The following is a 23,171-nucleotide window of genomic DNA, read 5'->3' as shown; positions in this document are numbered from 1 at the left end:
TCTAGTCCCCAATCTGCATGTCTTTGGACTGTGGGAGGAAGCCGGAGTGCCCGGAGAGAACCCACACTGACATGGGGAGAACATGCAATCTCCACACAGAAGGGCTCCCACGCCCAGGATCGAACCGGCAACCCTCTTGCTGTGAGGCGAGAGTGCTAACCACCACACCACCGTGCCGCCCCTAACAACAATCATTTAATTTTAAAATTTAACTCATGTTTCATGTTTTGTGTTTTAAATTCTGATAAGGGAAAAAGTCACCTGACAACAACAACAACTCGTAAGGACGTAATTGGCCCTTGCTGCAGCATTAGCATTCATTAGCATTCATTTGCATTAGCACTCTATGACGAGCCACTTTTTCCTTGTTAGAAACTGGCATCTAATGGGGAAAAATGATTTTATTTATTTAGTTTGATTACTTTAGTTTTCTATAAATGTATCATACATTAGTAATGAAATAGCAGAAATGTAAATAATTGTATTTTACAGGCAGAAATTTTAATGTTTGAGTAACATTTCTACTTTCAATGAATTATTGGATTTTTAGGTATTTTAAAGCTACTGTACAAGATCAAAAGTATTTTTTTATAATACATCTTTAATTAGCATCATAAACTACTGATAAAAATTACTATCATAAACTGCTTATATTTGACATAATTGCTTATATCAGAAAGGCTCTTAATAGGAGTGAAATGACATTTCATTTTAAAATCAAATTTGACAGGCATTAACATGGACACCTGTGTAAGCACATGGCCTTGGTCTCAAGATTTCAAACTTAATTTTTAAAGTAAATATTCATTTTAATGATTTTTATGAATTATTAATGTTTTTCTAGGGTCATACCATTTGACATGTACACTTACCAAACCTGACCAGAGTCTAAAAACGTCAATTTATTAGTAATTTTAAGAGATTCTAACCTTGTCATGCAGCAGTTCATCAGAGGTCCTTCTCTGTAACACCGTTTCCTGTCACATGGCCTTCTTTACAGTATTAACAAAACGGCCTCTTAAATGGTGGTTACACCACTTGACACTTCATGTAGTTTACTTGACTTTCATGATTCCCCAAATTAAATTTCATATTTAGAACAATTGTATTTCATTACCTTTTATTGAATATAAAAAAGTAATAATTTAAAGATCATGCCAAACTAGTTGATATGGTGTTTTACTGAGAATTTTAGTGTTTTTAAGCAAGTTTAATTATTTGGTGCAAGATTTTATGGTTACACCACTTAGACATTTTTGCCATTATCCTCTAATATATTCTCTCAAAATGTATTAAAAGCAGAAATTTTATACTGGATCGACACAAAATTAAAGTTTGTAAGTTGATCATACATTTATTTTCAAATTTTAACCCTTTTAAATTTGACTAAACCATATGGACACAAAAAAAGCAGCATCACGTCATTGACCCATATATCAATCTTACATCAACCAGTGAAATTAGGGACAGGGATACTCTGAAAGTGATTTTTTTTTCGTGTGAAGAAACTAGCTCCAGCATTCCAGGGACTCCTCCACATTGCAGCACCAGCACACCAGTAAATTCACCCACTACATCCCAGAGCTCTGTTACCTCAGGAGGGACTGCTACAAACCCCCTCAGCTCTCATCCCTTGACCGAGACAGTATGTCTTCTGATCACTCACTTGGCAGTGCAGACACTATCATTATAGATCCAACTCCAGAGTCAAGAACCTGTTCTTGGCCTCCAATCTTCACTGTTCCTCGTTTTTCATATTTCGCTGAAATTCAGCTCCAAAGAGTAAATGGCACTCTTTTTATCCCTCCGCCAAAGCTAAGAATGGACATCCTTGAAGGCATGGCTGAAGAGTTCTTCAAATACACGTCATATCCCAGTGATTCCCAAATTGAAGAGGTTTCTGAGGTATTGGTGCATACCCATCCATGCTTGAAGGAAAGAGGAACACATGCCTGTTCATGAGGGATGGAAACACTATCTAAGGACAAAGGTTGGCAATTTTTGCACAAAACTTAACAAGACTGGATACCCTGAGGTCAGTGTAAATTCTCTCAAGAAAAGCGTAAAGGTCAAGAAAAAGCAGCTGCAAACATCAAAAAGACAAGAAACACAATCGTGACATATCTGTGTAGTGAGTTTCAGCTAATCACAATGTTCAGATTTTGTGTAGCTGCAAAACTTTGGTATTAATGGATTGTATAAGTAGGAGGCAACAGCTCAGTGTCAACTGTGCAAACCCAGGCAAGACAATTGTCAGCCTACTTAACACCATTTGACAGAGTTTCTAATATGGAAATCAAATAAACATGCACAAGAATGTTAGATACAGGCAACATCCCATTCAAAAGATCGTCTCTACTTTGGCTGGTTGTGATTCAACTGCCCAAGTCTCCTTTTATAGTCCAAACTGTTGGTCCTTTTTTTCAGCACAGAAAAAAAAATGTAGCTCTAACTGCCTCTCTGTGCACCACACTTGCGCACACGTGAGCAGCTAAACAGAATTACCTCGCGTTCATGTGTTTACATGCTTTTGCTGGTCTCACGTGCACATGTGAGTGTGGTGCACAGTGAGGCAGTCAGAGCTACAGGCTACAATGAGGCTAAAAACAGAGTTCAAATGACATTTTTCCAAACAACTTTTTATGTCAGGGCTTCAGCACACTTGGATCACTACGGACAAGCAGTATGAAGATATTTTGTGGTTTCAATTATGTGTTTTTGGACGTTTGAATCTGGGGCGCCGTCAGCCTCCATTAGGTGGAGTTGTGTTGCTACCCCCTCTCCCCTGGGATCTCCGCATGGGATGTGAGGACTCTAAAACTTCACCTGAGCCTCCCTTGGCATATGGGTGAGTAGATAATGGCTGAATTTTCATTTTTGGGTGCACTATCCCTTTAAGTCAAGGTAACCAGTGGGGTGAGAATGAGAGGGTTACAAACAATGTCCTGGAAAATGTCTTGAAAAGTGGAGACTAATATTTAATTTCACTTCTTTGTAGAGTGAGGATATTGACCTCAAGAGGGACTGTGTCCTCAGAAGTTTGTGTGTCAAGCTCAATGAGGACAGCAACACTCTCATGAAGGAGTACTTGGTTAGTAATTGCATTTTATTGTGAGCTTTCAGTGTTAAACTTGCAATATTTTCTTTATTTCAAAATGGTCAATTTGTTTTTCACCATTAGAACATCAACAGTGAGGAAGCCAAGGGATTGCACAGACCACCATGGGGCTTTATGTGATTCGCAAAGAAGGTGCTGATTAAGACGACGAGCCAGAGGATGTTGGAGTGGTGATCAAGGGTGTGGAACTGCTGTGCAAGCTGGGAAGTATTTCCTTTGGATGTGCCATGCTCTTTGGACTGATTTACACTCTCGACCTGAACTATCCCCAGGAACACAAATTCACATTTGAGTTCTTTGAGTGTTGATGAACCTGGATGGCAACAAACTGTCCCCAAAGGTCCAAACACTCAAAATTAAGATGCTTCATTGAGCTCACAAGTACAGTGATGGACAAAGTCCCCTAACTAGTTCATGTGGTTTTAAAAAGCCAAACAAACACTGTAACAGCTTGTTTTTCTTCTTCTTCTTCTTCTTCTTTTTGTTAGGTTTATGTAGATGTTTGCATGAATTTAATTTAATCAACTCTGTCTAAGTTATTTAATTTATTCAAACTGACTCAACATGATAGAAAAACATTACATTAAATGTGACCATTTACATTGAACTTGTAATGTACATGTCATTGAAATACTTAAAGTCAGCATTTTAGGTCTAATTATTTTTTCGGGTGTACAGTCACCCTTTTTCAATATCATTTCAATACCAATGTCAATATCAATAAATAGCCACTAGGGGGCATCAATAAAACAAGACAAACATTTAACTTCCACTAGCTTTATACAACTGATTCTTTAAATGAAATACATAAAAAAAAGAAAGAAAGAAAAAGAAAAGAAAGAAAAGTTTACTTTGAAGTAACTTCAGGCACAAAAAAACAGTTTTAAATGAAGTAGTTAACAGTCCTGTTTATACATTTGAATATGTATATATCAGATACAATATGTAGAGTGCGGCAGTGGCATGGGTAACTTGCTGTCCACTTGTATATCACCATCAATAAACAACTGACATTAGTGGCGACATCTTGCCCCAGTGGGACACAGAAATATCCTGCAGGTGTGTACAAGCAGAGAGCGGCATGAGAGCAGGAAGTGGTTTTTCAGAGTCTGACAAACTGATCTCAGCAGGAAGTGCAGCCTCGCCTCAACAGGAAACTGATCTTAACAGTCAACAGACCAAACACCCACAGGTATCTGACAATAAGTGGATAATGTCACTCTTTTAGTTAAAGACTGTTTTATTGAGCATGGTATTAATAATAGTGTCCTGGACCTTTATATGCAAAATCATTCGAAATATTAATTTTGTCAGACAGCAGAAATGTTGAGCCTGGTTATTTAACTCAATCAAATTACTACAAGTGTACTTCTGATTGAAGGGTTAGAAAATGAAGTCGCATCCTCCATCATTTAAATGAACTGAATGTAAAACCACATACTCATAGTGTGACAGACTAAATGACTTAATAACAGGCAGACACGCAGGTTTCCTCTGAGGTGAAGGTGGAGTTCATAACTACCTTCAACAGCCCTACATCAAATCACACTTTGAAAAAAAAAGCACATTTACATTTCTTTGAGTTTGGTTGCTACGCAAATGAAAGATTGATTTCTCCAAGACATTCTGGGTCAGATGTTTAAGATGACACCAAAGACAGTTTTGTTTGGACATAAAAGCAGAACAGGAAGTGAGGAAGAAGGGAAGTATTAGGTGAAAACGAAAAGCACAAACAAAAACAGTGAGATTCCTGTAACTACGTGAACTTCTCGGTGGCATGTCATGAGGAAGCAAGCACATTGTGAGTGAGAGGAGTTGGGTGCTGCAGCAAAGCAACCACAGACAGAGCAGCTCGTCGAATGTTGTTGCCGGATAACGTTTTGCAAGACAGGAAACGAGAGAAGCAGAGAGATAGAACGAGTGAAGGCACTGACTACTCTGTCATCCTTAGCACTCACATTAGTCTCCAAGATAGCAGTAAATCAAAGGAGGGCTCCTATGCAGGTATTTGAATTCTAATTTAGTTTGATGCATCCTTGAGAGGAGATTAAAGAAAGTTTGAGTCACAAGCCCCCCCCAAAAAAAATCTGAAATGGGCACTGAGGAGAAAGATTTAGAGTCTGCAGTGCAACAACCACCGAAGGAACAAGGATCACCAGAGAAGGAAAATGAATCTCCTGTGGAGCCTCCTCAAGGACAAACACCTGAGACCAACGACCCCCTCAACACGTACAAGTGGCACACCGGCTCCAGGGGAACACTTAATGAGGTGAAAGAAGATGGAGACGGAGGAGCAGCTTCCTCCACATCGACTATCGATAGGATTCAGAAGGCCTCCACCAACAAGTGGAGCAAGATGCAAAACTGGCGCAAGGCCCTGAGCGAGGACCCTGGAGACAAACATTCATCCAGTGGGAAAGGTGGAGAGAACGCCAAGACGGACAAAGGTGCCAGAAAGAACCCCTTCAGAAGAGCCCTGTCTGAGCCTCCTGGGTCACTGTTTGCAGCCCTGACCCCTTCCTCCAGCTCCGCCAGCTCAGCTAATGCAGCCTCATCGTCAGCTGCTGCAGAGCCGTCAGCAGTCTCCTCCACTGACCCTTCACAGAAAGGAGGTGGAGGGGCACTCCTGAAGAAGTACTTGAGGAGTGTGTCCCAGAAGCTTAAAAGGCCCAGGCTGCAGAGTCGGAACAGCACCCCAGCATTACTGCCAGGTAACACCACCTAATCTGAAAGCATATGTATTGTCAAACTATATTCATTTTCTTTGCTCAGTCTTCCAATTTCATGTTTGGGATAAGCGTAGTAGTTGAAATCATAAATCTTTACGTGTTAAACATATCAAATGATGGTAAAATACAAATAAAACACAAGTTTGCTTTCACGTATATGAGGTCACGCCATGTGGCTCAAGCATCATTTCCTTTTACTGTATGTAGGATCATTCTGTCACACACTTAACAGTAGGTGGGGTATGTGTAACTTTCTTCACAATGACATGATAAATGCGGTTGTATCACTATAGTGTTTCAGCAGCTCCTGCCATATTAGAAAAACTCAGCAGTAAAACACAACCTAAGAGAAAAGCTGACAAACTTAAAATAAGATGTCGTTCAGGAGGAAGTTAAAGAGAGGAAGGTATCAAAGTTCAAATAACAAAAATAGAACATTATCTGCAAAACTCTTTGCAATTATTTTAAGACTCTCAGTGTCAAATTTGGAGAAACTGGAATTCATTTACGTACTAACTGAAGCTACAGAGAGGAGTGTATTAAAATTGGAGATAATTGTGAACATTTCTATTTAAAAACTTGGCAGGATCTTAAAGAAATATTAAAACTACATTCTTGGGTTACAGTCAGAGGTGGAACCAAGTTATTGTTTTGCAAATCACAAGCATTTCCACTGGAGTCCAAGGTCAAGACAGGCAAGTCACAAGTCAGGTCTCAAATGAGGACAAGTCATGAGTCAAGTCCCAAGTTAAGAGAGGCAAGTCCAGAATCAAGTCCCATGTCAAGACAGGCAAGTCCCGAGACCTCTCCTTTGGGTTTCAAGTCCTAAACAAGAAATAATGCACTCTTCACCAAATATAATACCATTCTAGCATAATATGAAATTTACAAAAATCATAAATGCTTTTAAAAAGTTTGTATTTAATTGTTTAAATAAGTTTGTTGGAGGTTGTTGCATCTCTGTCTGTAATTTTTGACCTGCACGTTTTACATACTGCAATTCATTTTTGTGTTGTTAATCGAACAAAGTTATCTTTGGTGTAATTTTACCAACTGGAGCTCAGTAACACAACACAAGTTCGTCATGGTTCTCTTCTGCAGCTTGACTGGATGCTGTCAGATGGGTTCAAACAAAATGGATCTGGGGAATGAAGTGTTGACTTGCTGGGACTGAAAAGCGATAACATTTGCTGATTCAGGAAATGAAGGGAAACGAACTGAATCGTGGCACACTTTTTAAATAACATACTGTTTAATCTTTGGTCTTGGTGGGAAGGTATCAAGTATTTTCAAGTCAAAAGGCTCAAGTTAAAGTAAAGTCATGAGTCATTCTTATTAAAGTCTAAGTCATTGTTTTTTCTGTTTTGTCAAGCCAAGTCTAAAGTTATCAAATCTGTGACTTAAGTCCACACCTCTTACATCATCCCCCAACTGTGATCACATCTGATGACAGATCTGAGCCTGACGACTGTACAGAAGAATCTACGTCAGTATTAACCTCAAGAAGCTACTGCAGCAAGAGTGGAGGCCTTAAGCAAGGCTGTAGTCCCAGCCCTACCCTTTATGTTAAGAATATTAGTGGACCCGCAGTATCAGCTGGTCTCACAATTTTAAATACATTATTCAAATGTCTGATTTACGCAGATAATCTGGCACATCTCTCCCCACTGAAAAAGACTTAACCAGAACCAAGACCTTCTTTATTTGTCCTGTCAGACCTTCAAGGTTAACGTGACAAAGACCAAAACCATCACTCTCCGAATAAGGTCAAAACTGATGAGAAATGACCCAGAAATTGAATGTAGCTGTTACTGAAAGCTGTAACAGGAAACTTCCGTTGTGCTGAGACAGAACTCAAAGTTAAAGCAGTACAGGTTTACTATGTAGATGCTGAGGAGGATGTGGCTGATGTAATCAGCTCTTGAACCAATTGCACAGTATGACTGAAGCTGTGTTGCTTCCTATTACAAAAGGGGCACAGGAATCTGACTCAAACAAACAGTGTTCAAGAGTGTACAAAGAAAAAAACACATCAAGGGATGAACTGGGTCAACATTCTTTAGTCTTAAGTACCAGTAAAAGATTTATCAAAATCTACAGCCACATTAAAGTTACGTTTTTTTATAAGATTGTATTTTTCAGCCTTTTGCCTTTATTAGATAGGACAGATAGATATGAAAAGGGTGAGAGATGGGGGTCAACATGAGCAAAGGGCCCCCAGAACCTGAACACCAACCACTGCAAAGATTTCAGCTTATATGGCCCATATAAACTGAATACTTTGCAGTGGTTGGTGTTCAAGTTCTGGGGGCCCTTTGCTCATGTTCGTTATGTAAATGTAAATAAGTAAATAAGCCAAGCTTCCCCCAAAAGACTCTTTTCTCGACAGCACTGTGTGGATTTCATATCTTTACAAAGCACTTTGTAAATCTGTATTGAAAAGTGCTATACAAATAAAGTTTACTACTATTAGTCTTATATCTAATTGAAGACCTTTGACGTAGAAATTATCCTCAGTGTGTCTGTGTGTCAGAACAGTAGCAAGACATTTCCACCATAAACTGATGCAGAAAAATTCACCAGAATGCAGGAAATCAAATGTTTGATGCTCAAAATTTACTGGCAGAAGACCTCCAGACCCTGCGCTTCATGTGTCCTCACCATGGTCAGACAAATTAACATCCTTGTTCGCATGACTGTGAGAGTACTGAAATAAAAAGCCAAATATAAGTAAAAGATGTGCTACTGTATGAAGCTTACTGATTTAAATGGCTATCTTACCTTTATTATGGGGCTCAAATATCTTTTGTGGTTCTGGACAATTTCTTTATTTTGATTATAAAGGTTGCGGAACCCTGTTTTGTTGCCGTACTTTATTATCTATCTATCCAACATATATCCTATAGTATAATATAGTATATTATAGTAAACTATATACAACAATAACTACTCCATTGATCATAGCTTTGATTTTATTGCTACTTGCATTTACTTAACTGTTTTAATCTAGCAAGAAAAGTAAAACATCATGCCAATTAATCTTATTAAAAATTATAAGGGATTACATGGTAAAAGTCCAGGGGCCGTATTCACAAACATTCTGAGAACACTCTCAGAAAGCTAACATTTATTTAGTAAGGACTCCTAGCCAAGGAGTGATTTAGGAAAGTTTTCAGGACACCTCTGAGCAAGGAAAGGACAGAAACTTTTACCTTAGTGATGAGGTGTGGTTGACCCCATTGCCAGGTGTGATGCATTCCTTTAACAGATGTGACTGGCTGTCACAGACACACCCTTTTGTGAGCCTGGACATCCATTGGAAATGAAATGAACTGCTGTATGTAAAAGTGTTGTCATTGTCAGTGTGATCACTCTGCTGATGGAAGGTTGACACAGACCAGTCATCACTGCTGCACTGTTGCATTTTTCCAGTTTTCCAAAAATATTAGTATTGTGATCATTTTATTTCTGGCATTATAGCGTGAGGTGGGAAATGTGTGTTTATCCCTAATGACATCAACCACATGACATCAACCACACATATTATCCTTGCACCATCTAATCTGTAGCATTTCATTTACTCACTGTCATCCAGCATCTGGAGAATATTTCTCCGACCACTTTGTCTTTCTGCCATTTTCTCCTCTGATTAAGAAACTCTTCAGCCTCTTAAAAGTTCTCCTCCCTACTCCTAACAGTTTTTCATCTTAGAAGCTCTTTTAAGGTATAAGATGTTTTGTGAATAACTTTTATCTTTACTAGGACCTAGTCTTAACTTTAGGGAGAAATTCTCACAAAATGTCACAATGCTAAGAATTGTCTTCACCAGAAGTACAACGAAGCTTTGTGAATATGGCCCCAGGACTTATTTCCATCGTAAATTTTGAAGGACGTTTACATCTAGAAAAAAACTACAGAGGAACCACAGGATGTGCGCCACTCATCCTGGAGTGTCATGAAAAGAGAGATAGCATCAGTAACCCCGGCAACTCCACAAATGGGACTGGCCAAGTGCTGTAGGAGATAAGTGCCATCATGCCGTAATTACCAAAACTAAAAAACAAGGGCCAGCATGTGCCTGCAATTATGCTCCTGCAATATTCATATTGCATTTAACTATGTAGTTGTATAAACACATATATAGTCCATAAAGAAAGAAATTATATTTGTTTTTTAATTTGTCAAATGTGTTTGTAAGCTGTATAGGGATGAAAATCACTGTACGTGTATTTGTGTGTGCATGTCTGCTTGTGTGGCAGATGTGGAGGAGGTTGAATCGGCACCCACTGAACTCCCAAGACTGCAATGGGCCCCACCTCAGGAGGTGCCCTTATGGGACATCAGTAACTGTATGCTTGAAGATGGCCAAATTCTCATTTCTCCTGAGGAAGAGGTACCAACACACACATACACCCCACTCAGCATTCCCCCCATGGTTAAACAAAAGTCATGACACCTGCAGCAAGTGTGAAAAATTTATATCAACAGAGGAGGTGAAAGCAAAATACGTGTGTGTCTTTCTCAGCCAACGATGTGGACCCGAAACCGTGTAAGCAGCTGCCTGTCCAACCTCAGCATGCAGAATCTTGTGGATATCGACACAGGTTAATACTACCCCCCCCCCCCCCCACACACACACACACACACACACACACACACACAACACACAAACACATACAAACATGAAAAAACACACGCACACACAATCTACGTAAATTAACGAAACTTAGGAGCAAATTCCTGTATTTAAAAATGCAGTGAACACCAATTATGACCAGCGTAACAGCTACTGACATCACAGCAGCACTTAGTATGATGTTGCCGACAGTCACAGAGGAAATGGCTGGATGTTTATGCGTGCGAGTGACTTTCAAATTACTTCCTCTACGTTTTTTGGGGAAGATAACATCTTGCCTGGGTGTAGCCGTCCAATGACAGCTTGCAATGAGAGAGAAGGCACTGTCAATATCTGCTTCCATTCAAGCTGTTTTGCTTAGATGAAGCTGCGCTGTGGAAGTAACTGATCCCTTATTGTTTTCAACTGGTTGGCTCAGTGTCACCATCACTTTATGTTAATGAGGAGTGTAGGGCAATGTTAAAGGGACAGAGACTGAAGTAACAAGACAGTGGCACACCTCCGGACTAGATGATGGGATTTAGACGCTGGATTGTTTGTGGTGGGGCTTTAGGTAAGCAAAAAGAAAATCTATGTGACAATACTCTGCATACTTCTACATTCACATTTTTGAATTTAAGGACATCATTACCTAATAACTGAAGGGCTAAAAAAGTGACACAGAAGAGACCAATCAAGGCAAAAAAAAATGTGATTTGTTTTTTAAATTTTATCCTCTGCAAAGCTTTAAATGTGTTTCAATAAGAAGAATGTCTGCTAGTGAAGTATACACAATTAGTAAACGTTACTTAGATAGCTGCAGTTCCAGCTAAATACCACATCCTGTATGGCCTAATCTGAAAGTATTTGCTAATATATCACAGCTTTGACAATGTTTTTTGGTCTTTCTTTAGTGGAAGTGCATAAATGAGTGTCAGTGGTAGTGTTGGAGCAGCAACAACACAGAATTTTACCCCAGAGTTTTGAGAGAATGGTTTGAACTCAAAAAGGGCCAATCAGACATTTGTTTTGCATATTAAGACCTGGAAACAAATGATTCAGATTGAAAGTATTGACCACAAACCTGAATGGAAAAAAAATATGTTTCTATGCATGTAACTGCCTTCGGTTAAACTTTCATGCACTGCCAGAATACTAGAAAAAAATAAAGCTGACATAAAGATGACATTTTCAAGTAATTTACAATCTCAAAGTGTTCATTTCTTCCCAATACTTAGAATGTAGCCCTGACCACGTGGGGTCACCAGCTGGCCCTCGCCCAAAGAACCAAGATGGGGGTGTCAGGGTGAGTATACACCAGAGATAACAATCTTTCTGCTAGCCCTACGTTTCCTGTTGATATAATACATAATTGCCCTGCTACACTGTGCTTGCCTTCTATACCCTAAGGCACTGATCAAGCGACGTCTCGAGAACAGGGCGAAAAGAAATAGCAACACCCAACTGAACCCTATAGGACTAAGCAAAGGAAGCAGGTAATGTTTGTAAAGGCAAATACAGTGCATTCCAGAAGTACTTTTTGTTGAGTTGGCTCTGTACTCCAGAAGATTTGATATAAAACCTTGAATATGAGGTTGAAGTGCATAAAGTTTTGATTTAAGGTAGTTTCCATCATTGGCTCGGGGATGTCAATAGTTTTGTGAGAACAGTTTTTGGTATCAATATCATGGCAATCAATGTGATCTCTACAAGGGCATCCTTTTCATACTTACCAGAAAGAGAACATTCTAATCTGTCAACACCAGTCAGCCAAAACATAAACAATGGTGGGTGAATTGAATAACATTGACCATCTTGTTACAATGCAGCATTCTGCTGGGAAACCTTAGGTCCTGACATTCATGTGAATGCTACTTAACGCACTCAACCCACCTTCAGGAATGACCCGGGGAACGTGAGAAACAGCAAAAGGCTATGACTTAGCCTCCACATTCTCAAGATCCCAATCTGATTGAGCATCCGTGGGATGTGCTGATACCCCAACTCGCAACCCACAGGACTCAAAGGATCCACCACCAATGCCCAGGTGCCAGACACCAGGACACCCCCCCCCAGGGGTCCTGTGTCCATGCCTCAATAGGTCAGAGCGAAGTCCAATACAAGGAGGCCCCACCATGGGTTGCTACCTCTGGGGTACCGGCATGTACCACAAATTCTTGATTAGATTGGGATCAGGGAATTTTGGAGGCCAGGTCCATGCCTTGAGTAAGTTGTGCGTGTTAAGTGGCATCCACATGAATGTCACAATTCAAGGTTTCCAAACAGGACATTGCATTTTAATGACAGGGTGAATATTATTCACTTCATCCGCCAGTAGTTTTAATGTTGTGGCTGATCAGCATACAGTACAGGCCAAAAGTTTTTCTTTAGTTAGCTGATTGGTTCTTGCCATAATATGAATTTTAACAGTTGTCCAATAGGGCTGTCGGCTGTGTATTAACCTGACTTCTGCACAACACAACTGATGGTCCCAACCCCATTGATAAAGCAAGAAATTCCACTAATTAACCCTGATAAGGCACACCTGTGAAGTGGAAACCATTTCAGGTGACTACCTCTTGAAGCTCATGGAGAGAATGCCAAGAGTGTGCAAAGCAGTAATCAGAGCAAAGGGTGGCTATTTTGAAGAAACTAGAATATAAAACATGTTTTCAGTTATTTCACCTTTTTTTGTTAAGTACATAACTCCACATGTGTTCATTCATAGTTTTGATGCCTTCAGTGAGAATCTACAATGTAAATAGTCATGAAAATAAAGAAAACGCATTGAATGAGAAGGTGTTTCCAAACTTTTGGCCTGTACTGTATATCACAGGTAGCCTACATATTCATGTAACCTTTTATGGTGCCAGCACTCTAGGTTAAAGCAAATTGTTATTACCCTTATTCACATTTTTAGCTTTTCCATTTTGACTGACTTTTTCTACTCTGATTATTTCAAAGGCACTATGGTTCCCGGGATTCTGTGTCAATTCCAGTCAGTGCAGTGGGGAGTCTAGATCTGAGTGCCGACACCAGCACTGTCATCAGGCCGGTCCACAGCTCCATTCTGGGGGAGAAGTACTGCTTTGAGGTACACTTTGACTTGTGCATTCTGTCTATGATGCTCCATCAGCAGCTTCACATAGTGCACTCCATTGTGTCCAAAATAATAATAATTTCTATCCCAGTAAGGCTAACATAGTCATGTTGGTTTCAATGTACTTATAGGTCATAAACTCTGAGAACACCCACTGCTTTGGCTGCTCCTCAGCTGCTGAACGTGATCGTTGGATTGAAGACCTAAGACGGGCTGCCCAGCCTAACAAGGTAAGCCATTAGCTATTTGTTCCATACAAATCTGTCACACAACATGAAAATTCTTCTAAAAGGAGCTAAATGCATCATTTTTTCACAGGATAACATCGAGCGCACAGAGAACTCCTTGAGTCTGTGGATAAATGAAGCTAAGGATCTCCCACCCAAGCGAAGTTATTACTGTGAGGTACACCTGGACGGTACCCTTTTCGCCCGTACCAGCAGCCGAGCTGTCGGCAAGCCGCCTAACCGCCAGCTGCCGGGGGACTCTTCCACTGGGTCTTCAGGAGGCCTGGGGGCCAGTGGAGGTGTGGCTGGAGGCTGTCACTTATTCTGGGGTGAATTCTTTGAGCTAGATAATCTGCCATGTGTCTCCCAAATCACCCTGCACCTCTTTCGGGAAGAGGACCCCAAGAAAAAGCGTCACTCCCGAGAAGAGTCCAGCCTGCACCCACTGGGCAGTGTGGCCATACCTTTAGCCGAGATCAGAGGGAGGACCTATCAGGAAAAGTGGTATCCCATCACGCCATACAAGGCCTCAGGAACAGCAGGGAACAAGGAACTGCTGGGGCCGCAGGCTTCACTCCGCATCAAGGCCCGTTTTCAGAATTTGCAAGTGTTGCCAATGGAGAAATACAAAGAGTTTGCTGAGTATGTGACACTGGATTATGTGGAAATGTGCAGAAGCCTGGAGCCACTTCTGAATGTGAAGGAGAAGGAAGAGCTGGCAGGAGCTCTGGTCCATGTGCTGCAGAGTATTGGCAAAGCCAAGGTGCAGAATAAGTCTCACAGAAAATACAAATAAGCTAACTGCATCAATTGTATCTAATTGTATTTAAATTCCCACAATGCGAAATTACAATTTAAACACAATCTGATTTTTTTTTAAAAATACAACAGAAAGGAATAATCAGACATATGTTTTCTTATCTGAATGTGTGTGCTTCAGGAGTTCCTCATTGATCTTGGCAGTGCAGAGGTGGAGCGCCTTGGAGAGAGAGAGGCACTGATCTTCAGAGAGAACACACTGGCCACTAAAGCCATAGATGAATATATGAAGCTGGTTGGCCAGAAGTACCTCATTGTCACATTAGGTAGAGCAGCTCAGTGGTTAAGTTTGCTTCTTGTAACTAGTATTGGTTGGCAGTTTGCTTGTTTTCATTGATTCTTTTGTGCTTTTTTTTCACTGCAGGGGACTTTATCAACCGTCTTTATGCCTTGACGGAGAACTGTGAAGTTGATCCGCTTAAATGCCCTGCCTCTGAACTGTCGAACAACCAGAAGCACTTGATGGAAGCCTGTGAGGAGGTGGTGCAGAAGATTATTGAGACGCACGGGTGAGAGCAGACAGGTCATTGTACAGTAGAAGATAAATAAATGCAATAAATGTAACAAGTTAGGCCAAGTAAGTTGACAAATTCACAAACCTGATGCTTTTTTTGTTTCTTGCTTTCAGACCCTTTCCCGAAGAGTTAAACAATATCTTCTCCAGCTGGGTGGAGCTGTGTGAAGACCAAGGCAGACCAGAGATTGGCCAGCGTCTCATATCTGCTTCCCTGTTCCTTCGATTCTTATGCCCAGCTATCCTCAGTCCTTCTCTTTTTGGTCTGACACAGCCTTATCCAGAGCCAAACACCCTGCGTACCCTCACTTTAACTGCCAAAGTCATCCAGAATCTGGCCAACTTCACCCAGTGAGTGGCCTCTTATCTGCTATGAAATCTGATGAGAATGAAAAATCCTCTTAGTTTACCTGAAGTAGCTTAAATAATAATTAAAATTTGACCCTTTGACCCCTTCTAATTCAGGTTTGGAGAGAAGGAGGAGTATATGCTCTTTATGAATGAATTCCTGCAGCAGCACTGGGATGGAATGAGGGGTTTTCTATCAAAAGTGTCAAATCTAGACACAGAAATCCCAATGTCTTCCTTCGATGGCTATGTGGATCTGCCTCTGCGCTTGGCAGTGCTCCATGGCCTTCTGGTGGACATCATCTATCAGAAGGACCAGGTAGGACAGAAAACCAATGAGTCCATTTTGGTAGTTAGTTGTAAAGGTTTGTCTAATTCCTACAGTATTTGGGTATACATGAACTTAAACCTTGTGTATTATTGGACCAGAGGACTGATTAGCCCACTGTTAAGTTTCCTATCAATTCGCAGACTCACATACAAGTACTATTACACACCTAACAGAACAAGTCTCGAATTGCTTGCTTAAAAACTTCATTTACACCTGATGGTAAAAATGTGATACCTATCCAGATCCAGATATGGTCAAGCACAGTGACTACATTATGATTGATGTTTGCATGTACAGCTTGCTCTAATGGCATTTTTTCGTATTAGTATAGAAAATATCAAAATAGTGACTGCATGTTTAAAAAGTATAATAAATGGGGCCTAACATACAGACTGTATCTCCCTCAGGACACAGTTGACAAGCTGCACCCTCTGCCGTCAATTCTGAACCAGATAACAGAGTCACTGAGCCCCGAAGCACAGCGGATGATAATCACCAGGTATGTTCAAAGCCTATGTTTTATTTGACTTGTGAGCGAGTTGTGATGTATCACAAACTTAAACACGGTGTTGTTACATATTACTTAAACAAGCTCTTTTTTGCAGCCAAATGGGGCAATTCAAGCCGATGTACGTTCCTCCCAAAGACTTGAGCAAGTATAGCCCTCTCCAATCATCACTCCAGCAGCTTCCTGTGGACTCCAAAGGCCTACGAGATGGGTAAGATCATTGTATGTCTGTTACTGGACTCAGCCATATTGACTTTTGGATGTCAGTAATTATGAAGTTGATTTCTGACTGCCCCTTAGTTTTTTGTATCAACCATCCATCCACTCATCATTCCTTAAATAGTAGATCTGTCATCTGTCTATCATGTCCTGCATCATCTCTGCAAATCCAGAGGTAGTTGCAAACCAGATGGCATATGTTACTTTTTGCAGTAACGAGTAACCTAACGCGTTAGTTTGCTGTTTGAGTAATCAAATACTTGACTACATTTTCAAACAAGCCATCAGTTACTTTCATTACTTTTAGAACACTGGTCCTTAAGCTCCGAAACACCAACTACTGTCTTTTGGTTCTAATAACGGAGATAACGTTAAACCTATCAGTCCGAAAGAAGCCACGGAGCTTGTGGCTCGCTACGTGGTAGAAGAAATGCTGCCATTGTCTACGGTGGAGACTAAAACATTCCGCAGGATCGTCAGTAAAATCCCCACGACTCAATAGACAGGTCAGACTCAGGACTTGCATTATGCCTGGTACACACTACACGACTTTTCTGCCCATTCTGACAGTCACTATGTCACATTACACGATTGTGGAGTTATAAAATCGTGCTGTGACTTGGCCGACAGACATGACACACTACACGATGGTACTCACCAATTATCCCCGGTCGTCTTTCACATGTGTGATGTCATCGGTTATTCTTGTCCTATTTTTATTACTTTTACTATTTTTTTGAGTCACTGTGTCTGTTCATGTGTCAGCCGGAATGTTGTTGTATTAATTTGAAGTACCGTACGCAAACATTCAAGCTACTGTATCCTCCACAACAAGTTCCTACAAATGTTTCACAATAAAAGCTTATTTAGAAAATGGAGGGATTCTCTCAGCCTAGGTTATAAGGGGCTTTTAATTTGAAACAAATTCAGGAAGTGTTGAGTTTGAAATGACGGTGCAATGAATTAACTTTATAAAGGCAACGGGAGTAGATAAAAAGTAAAAATATAAAAACACAGAGGGATTAATAAATAACGGCCCTTTTATAATGTAGTCTGTTTCAAATTAAGCTGGTAGCCTCTGCAGTTGTGGTGAGTAAAAGCCCCGCCACTATTTTTTAATGTTATTACTTTATGTCCGTCTCCATTATGAGGATGTACCATTGTTTGCTAGCTTGATGCTAATGACAGTAACGTTAACTCAGCAGGTTGACAAAGTGCCTCTGCTGTTTCACACCATCATTTCCCCTTTTACTCTGTGTGGTAACATCCCTAGAGGAAATATTAAAAATGCTGGGGTGCTGTTGTCACACAGTTGTCTATGGCAGCAGATCGTTTTGTGTTTCTACTGGTCAAAGTGACGGCTGTGATGGGAGAATTGGATCTCAGTGAAGGGCAAGTGGTCCATAACGTTAATTTTGGAGACAAAAAAATGTAGGCTTAGCACCCTGTGGTCCATTGCCCAATAGGAAATGTAGAATACTCAAAAATACTTTAAAAGTACTTGAGTTACTTTACTCAGGGAGTAACACAGTAAAGTAACTAGTTACTTTTCAAAAAAGTAATGCAGTAAAGTAATTTTATTACTTTTAAAGTAACCCTCACCCAACTCTGGTAATCCCTTCAGCAGGCTCTGGGCCAGCCCCTAGGTGTCCTCTCAGTTGGACCTGCCCAGTATAGCTAAGCCCAAATAACCCTAACTGGTCTTTCTCAATGCTGAAGAGTAAATATTCTATTCAGTAACATGTAGATGTAGGACCAAGTCATTGTTTTGCAACTAAGTCTCAAGTCTTTGCCCCCAAGTCCCAAATCAAGACTGACAAGACCCAAGTCAAGTCCCAAGTTAAGACTGACAAGTCCCAAGTCCTAAACTTTGGGTTTTGAGTCCTAAACAAGTCATAACACACTATTCACCAAATGTAATGTCATTTTAACAACAGAACAATAATATAGGCTATTAAAATTACAAAAATCATGATTGCTTTAAATGTTGTATTTATGTGTTAAAACAAATTTTCTGCTTCAGTCCGTAATTTTTGACCCACATGTTTTGCATTCCGCAATTCATGTTTTTTTGTTGAGTGAAATTATCTTTGTTATAATTTGTTCCAACTGGCTCAGAGTGAATAGCATTAATGTTAGTTTATGCAGGAATTTAAGGGAAATGCATTGATTTGTCGCGCACTTTAAATAACATATGTCTTATTTTTGGGCTTAGGTGAAGGTATTACCTTTTTTTTTGAGTCAAAAGGCTCTAGTCCAAGTGATGTCACAAGTTGCAAATCTTTTTTGATTTTGACAAGTTAAGTCCAAAGTTTTATTTGTCTGACTCACGTCAAGGTCACATGACTCAAGCCCACCCTTCTGGTCACGTGTGTTCACAGCTCCATTCTTTCAGTGAATACCCAGAGCTCATGATCATACATAGGGTTTGGAAGTGGGTCAACTGAAAATTAAGGCCCCCAGACAGGCAATTATAACAATGACAATGAATGATTAACACTTTAAATTTGATGTTTTACATCCCCACGCCTTAAAAGTAGTCAAGGTTTATCCTGAAGAATCTTTATTTCTTTAAAATATCACATACACCATGTGGAAAATAACTACCATTCACTGCAATATATCTGTGCTGAGTCAAAGGCATACTATAATAACCCTTAACTCAATTGTAATGTAATGATGGAGCAGTGAATAAGGGGTGGGAACTGAGAAGCTTGGCTTCCTCCTGCTCCTTTTCGAGCATACGTTGTTTATTGATTTGAATATTGGTTTTGTTTTTTGAGAAACTATAACACCTATGATTTATTTTATATGTCTGTTCTTTTACTTTCTTTTTTAAAATATGTTCGAAATAAAGAATCAATCAATCAGTCAATCAATTTGGGATATGTACATGTGCATAGTGTACAATACACATGGATTGTTTAAAATAATAAAATGATTTGCAGATTTTCCAAATGCCATCATGTGATGTATGGCACTTACTAATAAATTAATTCATTCACCAGGGATGGCAGGCATCGGAGGAGTATGAGAGAGAGGAAGCCAGTCACCAGAACTCAGAGTGCTCCACACAGACGTCCTGGTCAGGCAAAACATACCTTGAAAAGGCAAACAAGTTCTGAAGCTCTGCCGATAGCTGACAATGAACAAGAAATGGAGACCAACCAACCACTTATCACATCACCAAATACTGTGAGTACAAAGAGGAACTGTGAATCTGGCTATTTTGACTGCTGACCTAAGCATGTGGCTATGCCACTGCTGTAATGTAATAAATACCTCATGTTTTTTAGTGGCCTATCTTGAATTATTGCATTTTTAATCAGTAGTAATAAACTTATTTTTGACGTGTGGTAACACAGAAATAGCATGACCTTGGTTTATCAGAAGGAATCAAGTAGACTGTCTTTCCTTTTGTTTCAGAGTGCCACTGTCAAACGTCAACCCGCACCAGTTCCATGGATCAAAGTCAGCCACAACAGGGAGTCAAGTGAGATGAAGACTGAGAATGAGCAGTTCAACTTACTGGATAGGGTATGTCAAACATGCTACCCACTAAAGTGACATAATTCTGGCTGTATAGTATAAGAATTTATTATGAGATTTCATAAAATACATCGGGTTGGGCGTGGCGCTGTGGTTAGCACTGTTGCCCAACATCAGCTGAGATCAGCTCCACTCCCTGTAACACTCTGAAGGATAAGCAGGTATAGCTAATTCAATGGGATTTCATAAAATGTCAAATTGTTGTTCACATACCAGCATGCTCAAGAGCTATCAGAGCTTCGTCTGGGAATAGAGCAGGTGACAGAGCGTGAACTGGACATGGCAAAGCGCCTGGAGGACTTCATCATCCAAAGCCAGGACCAGAATGCAATGCTGCAGGCTGAGGTGACAGAGCTCCAGAATCAGCTGGCTGTGCGAGAGGAGCAGCTCGCCAGTGCCACCTTCAGGTAAGACAGTAGAGATAAACAGTAATGTGCTTGTTCCATTTGTCAGCAAATGTATTCTGTCTAAACATGAAATTTTGCCAGCATTTTGTGTGTTTATTGTGCATATGTATATTCAACCTGCACACTGTATTCCACATTGAATTACACTCATAAAGATTAATGAAGCTGTTGATACTTCATCTGGATTGGGTGTAGAAAGCAGTAGGGTAGACTGCGTTCTATTTTTTTTATATTTCTAATTATCAGTAAATTATTAGATGTCTCCATATCATTTGTTACTGAGGTTTTCTGTGCTCGTCTGTATGAGCATCTCTACTATTTGTGTCTGACACAGGCTGGGTGTGATTGAGGAGGAGAGGGAAGAAGATGAGAGGAAGCTAAGCGTTGCCATTGCAGCAGCCGAGCGAATGAACATACTGGTAAGAAAGACAGACAATTATCGAGCTTCATTAAAGGAATGGTTCACTTCACCACCCACTTTTTATTTACTGAAGCCCATGTCAGTCAAAATGGCACTGAACTTTGTAGAACCGTTGGCATTGTACTGCTGTGTAGGGGTCAGCAACGAAAAAGTATTTTAGCCACCTAAAAAGTCCCATCATATCAGTTTAAGTGTATGCTATATTTAGAATATTTTCATTGCTTTAGCTTAATGTCAGGACAGTGATTTTCAACGGGAAAATGAAGCTGTTCAATCGCTCTTTTCAAAGCCCAACCTCATTGAGAAAACCAGGAATTTAACATTGCTAAACACAGGAGCTGCTGGTCTACCACTGCCTTGATCAGGTATTTTGTTTGTGTAATGTATGACTTTGGCATTTAAAAGGGTGGGTTTGGAGTCACCAAAGTCACACACAAACTAACTAACTGATTGAAGCAGCAATAGACCTGTGTTCAGTGAGTTAAAATGACTGTTTTTGTCAATGAGTCTGCTGGCTTTGACAAGAGCATAGATGGGGAACTGAAGCTGTTAATGGCTTCCCTGTTGGAATTGGCTGACTGACAATAATTACTCTACTAAAATTACTCTCAATATAGCACACACTTAAACTGATTAAACTGATTTTTTCAGGTGGGACTTTGTTTAGGTGGCTAAAATATGTTTTGTTGCTGACCCCTCCACAGCAGTACATCGCTCAGCTTCTGTATTGGACTCCAGCCTGGTTCTCCACACTGGGGGCATGCTGACTGACATCTGCTGTCTGTAATAAACTGACTATGGAGTGTACTTCATATAGCCCCACTTCAAAAAAAAATCCAAACTATCCCCTCAACTTCAAATTTCAATTTGTTTTGTAGCTAAATATTTGCACTATTTGTGTAATGTGGTGCTAATTTGGCATCCTAAAATTAAAATCAAATCAATTTGAGAGTGCATTTCGTGCCCTTTGGATTTTTCACCTGACCTCTGGTTGAAAAGTTAATAAAATAATCTTAATTTTGGAATTAATTATTAATCCATGTTGTTGTTATCAGTTAACATTCATGTCTTTCCTGTAATACTAACCCATTTACTCTGAAGGTATTATGGGGAAAAAAACCCTTCACTGACAGTATCCAGCAGCTACATTGCAAATATGAGTGACTGAGAGAAAACCTGCTGTTTTCTACATGCTTACAGGAGGAGCAGTTTGCAGACCTGCTGAAGGACCTCCACCAGCTCAGTGAGGCCTACAACAGTGGCCAAAACAACATACAGCATTCTGAAAAGCCACACATCAACAGCAACTAAACTCTGACAGTAAAAAGATTTAGAGCTGCAGTATCACAGTTTGTGTAAATACGTGAAAGCCAGTACCTTAAGTTGTTTATGGTTTCTTGATCAGATGTAGGTTTACTTCATGAACATATTTCGAATGGCTGTAAGTAGGCAAACTTTGTCTGAGGTGAACATGAAACTCACAGGATCTGTCTGCATTTCAGCTTTACTGTATCTCAGCTAAAGATGTCTTTGATTTGTAAAACTTTCCCATAAATAAAAGAACTACAACTGCAAGTGTTTCTCTCAGGACAATCTGCAATGGGTCACTGAAAGTGCAAAAGTGGTGGAACGTAGCTAAGTACATCTACTCCGCTACATCACTGAGGTGACGTTTTGAGGTACTTGCAGCATACTTTAATTGAGAATTTAAATATCATTATATACTGCTTTATGCTTCTATGTGTCACAACCATTGGTAAAAACCTCACTTGAGAGCATATTCCAAATGTGCTGTATACATGCCCAAATAATGCTATTAAAAGCTGAATATCTGCATATCCCAAGTGTCTTAATCAGAAAATGCTAAATTCAGAAAAAGGTCTAATTTGGAAAATTTAAATAGAATATGCTGTTTACATGACCCACATCAAATTCAGAGTATTGATATATTTGGAATAATAGTGCAATATTACTGTGCATGTCAACGTACTCATTGTCTTGTTTGTGCTGGTACTCCTGTCTGTTTCCCCAAACTATGGATAAGTACCTAATGCAACCCCACTTAAAAAAAAAAACAAACTCTCTCTTTAAGGTCTACCAGCTTACTGAAAAAGGCATTCCAACAACTTAGTCTTGTGCTTTCATAAAGTTGGGAGACTTGCAAGAGACACAATTTTAAAAAAGAATAGTTCAAATAGAAGCACCAGAGGCTAAGATATTGGGACTTTCAGCTTCTACTACAGGACAAGCGTCAAAAATGCCAAAT

The 23,171-nt window shown here is 39.9% G+C and overlaps 1 protein-coding gene across 1 annotated transcript; it reads left to right on the top strand.

Moving 5' to 3' along the window:
* The first annotated feature begins 4,876 nt into the window (after positions 1-4,876).
* rasal3 (RAS protein activator like 3) lies at positions 4,877-22,741 on the top strand. Its single transcript, XM_078163740.1, has 19 exons — positions 4,877-5,829; positions 10,107-10,240; positions 10,373-10,451; positions 11,701-11,768; positions 11,873-11,958; positions 13,427-13,556; positions 13,694-13,792; positions 13,881-14,552; positions 14,730-14,874; positions 14,973-15,117; positions 15,237-15,473; positions 15,588-15,789; positions 16,209-16,300; positions 16,407-16,520; positions 19,537-19,723; positions 19,955-20,065; positions 20,294-20,484; positions 20,819-20,903; positions 22,106-22,741. Exons 1-19 carry the CDS (start codon positions 5,211-5,213, stop codon positions 22,214-22,216), a joined length of 3,507 nt encoding a protein of 1,168 aa, XP_078019866.1. The 5' UTR covers positions 4,877-5,210; the 3' UTR covers positions 22,217-22,741.
* Positions 22,742-23,171: the final 430 nt, after the last annotated feature.

Source organism: Epinephelus lanceolatus, chromosome 3, assembly GCF_041903045.1.
Source record: "Epinephelus lanceolatus isolate andai-2023 chromosome 3, ASM4190304v1, whole genome shotgun sequence".
NCBI lineage: Eukaryota > Metazoa > Chordata > Actinopteri > Perciformes > Serranidae > Epinephelus > Epinephelus lanceolatus.
This window is presented reverse-complemented; position numbering and strand designations above follow the sequence as displayed.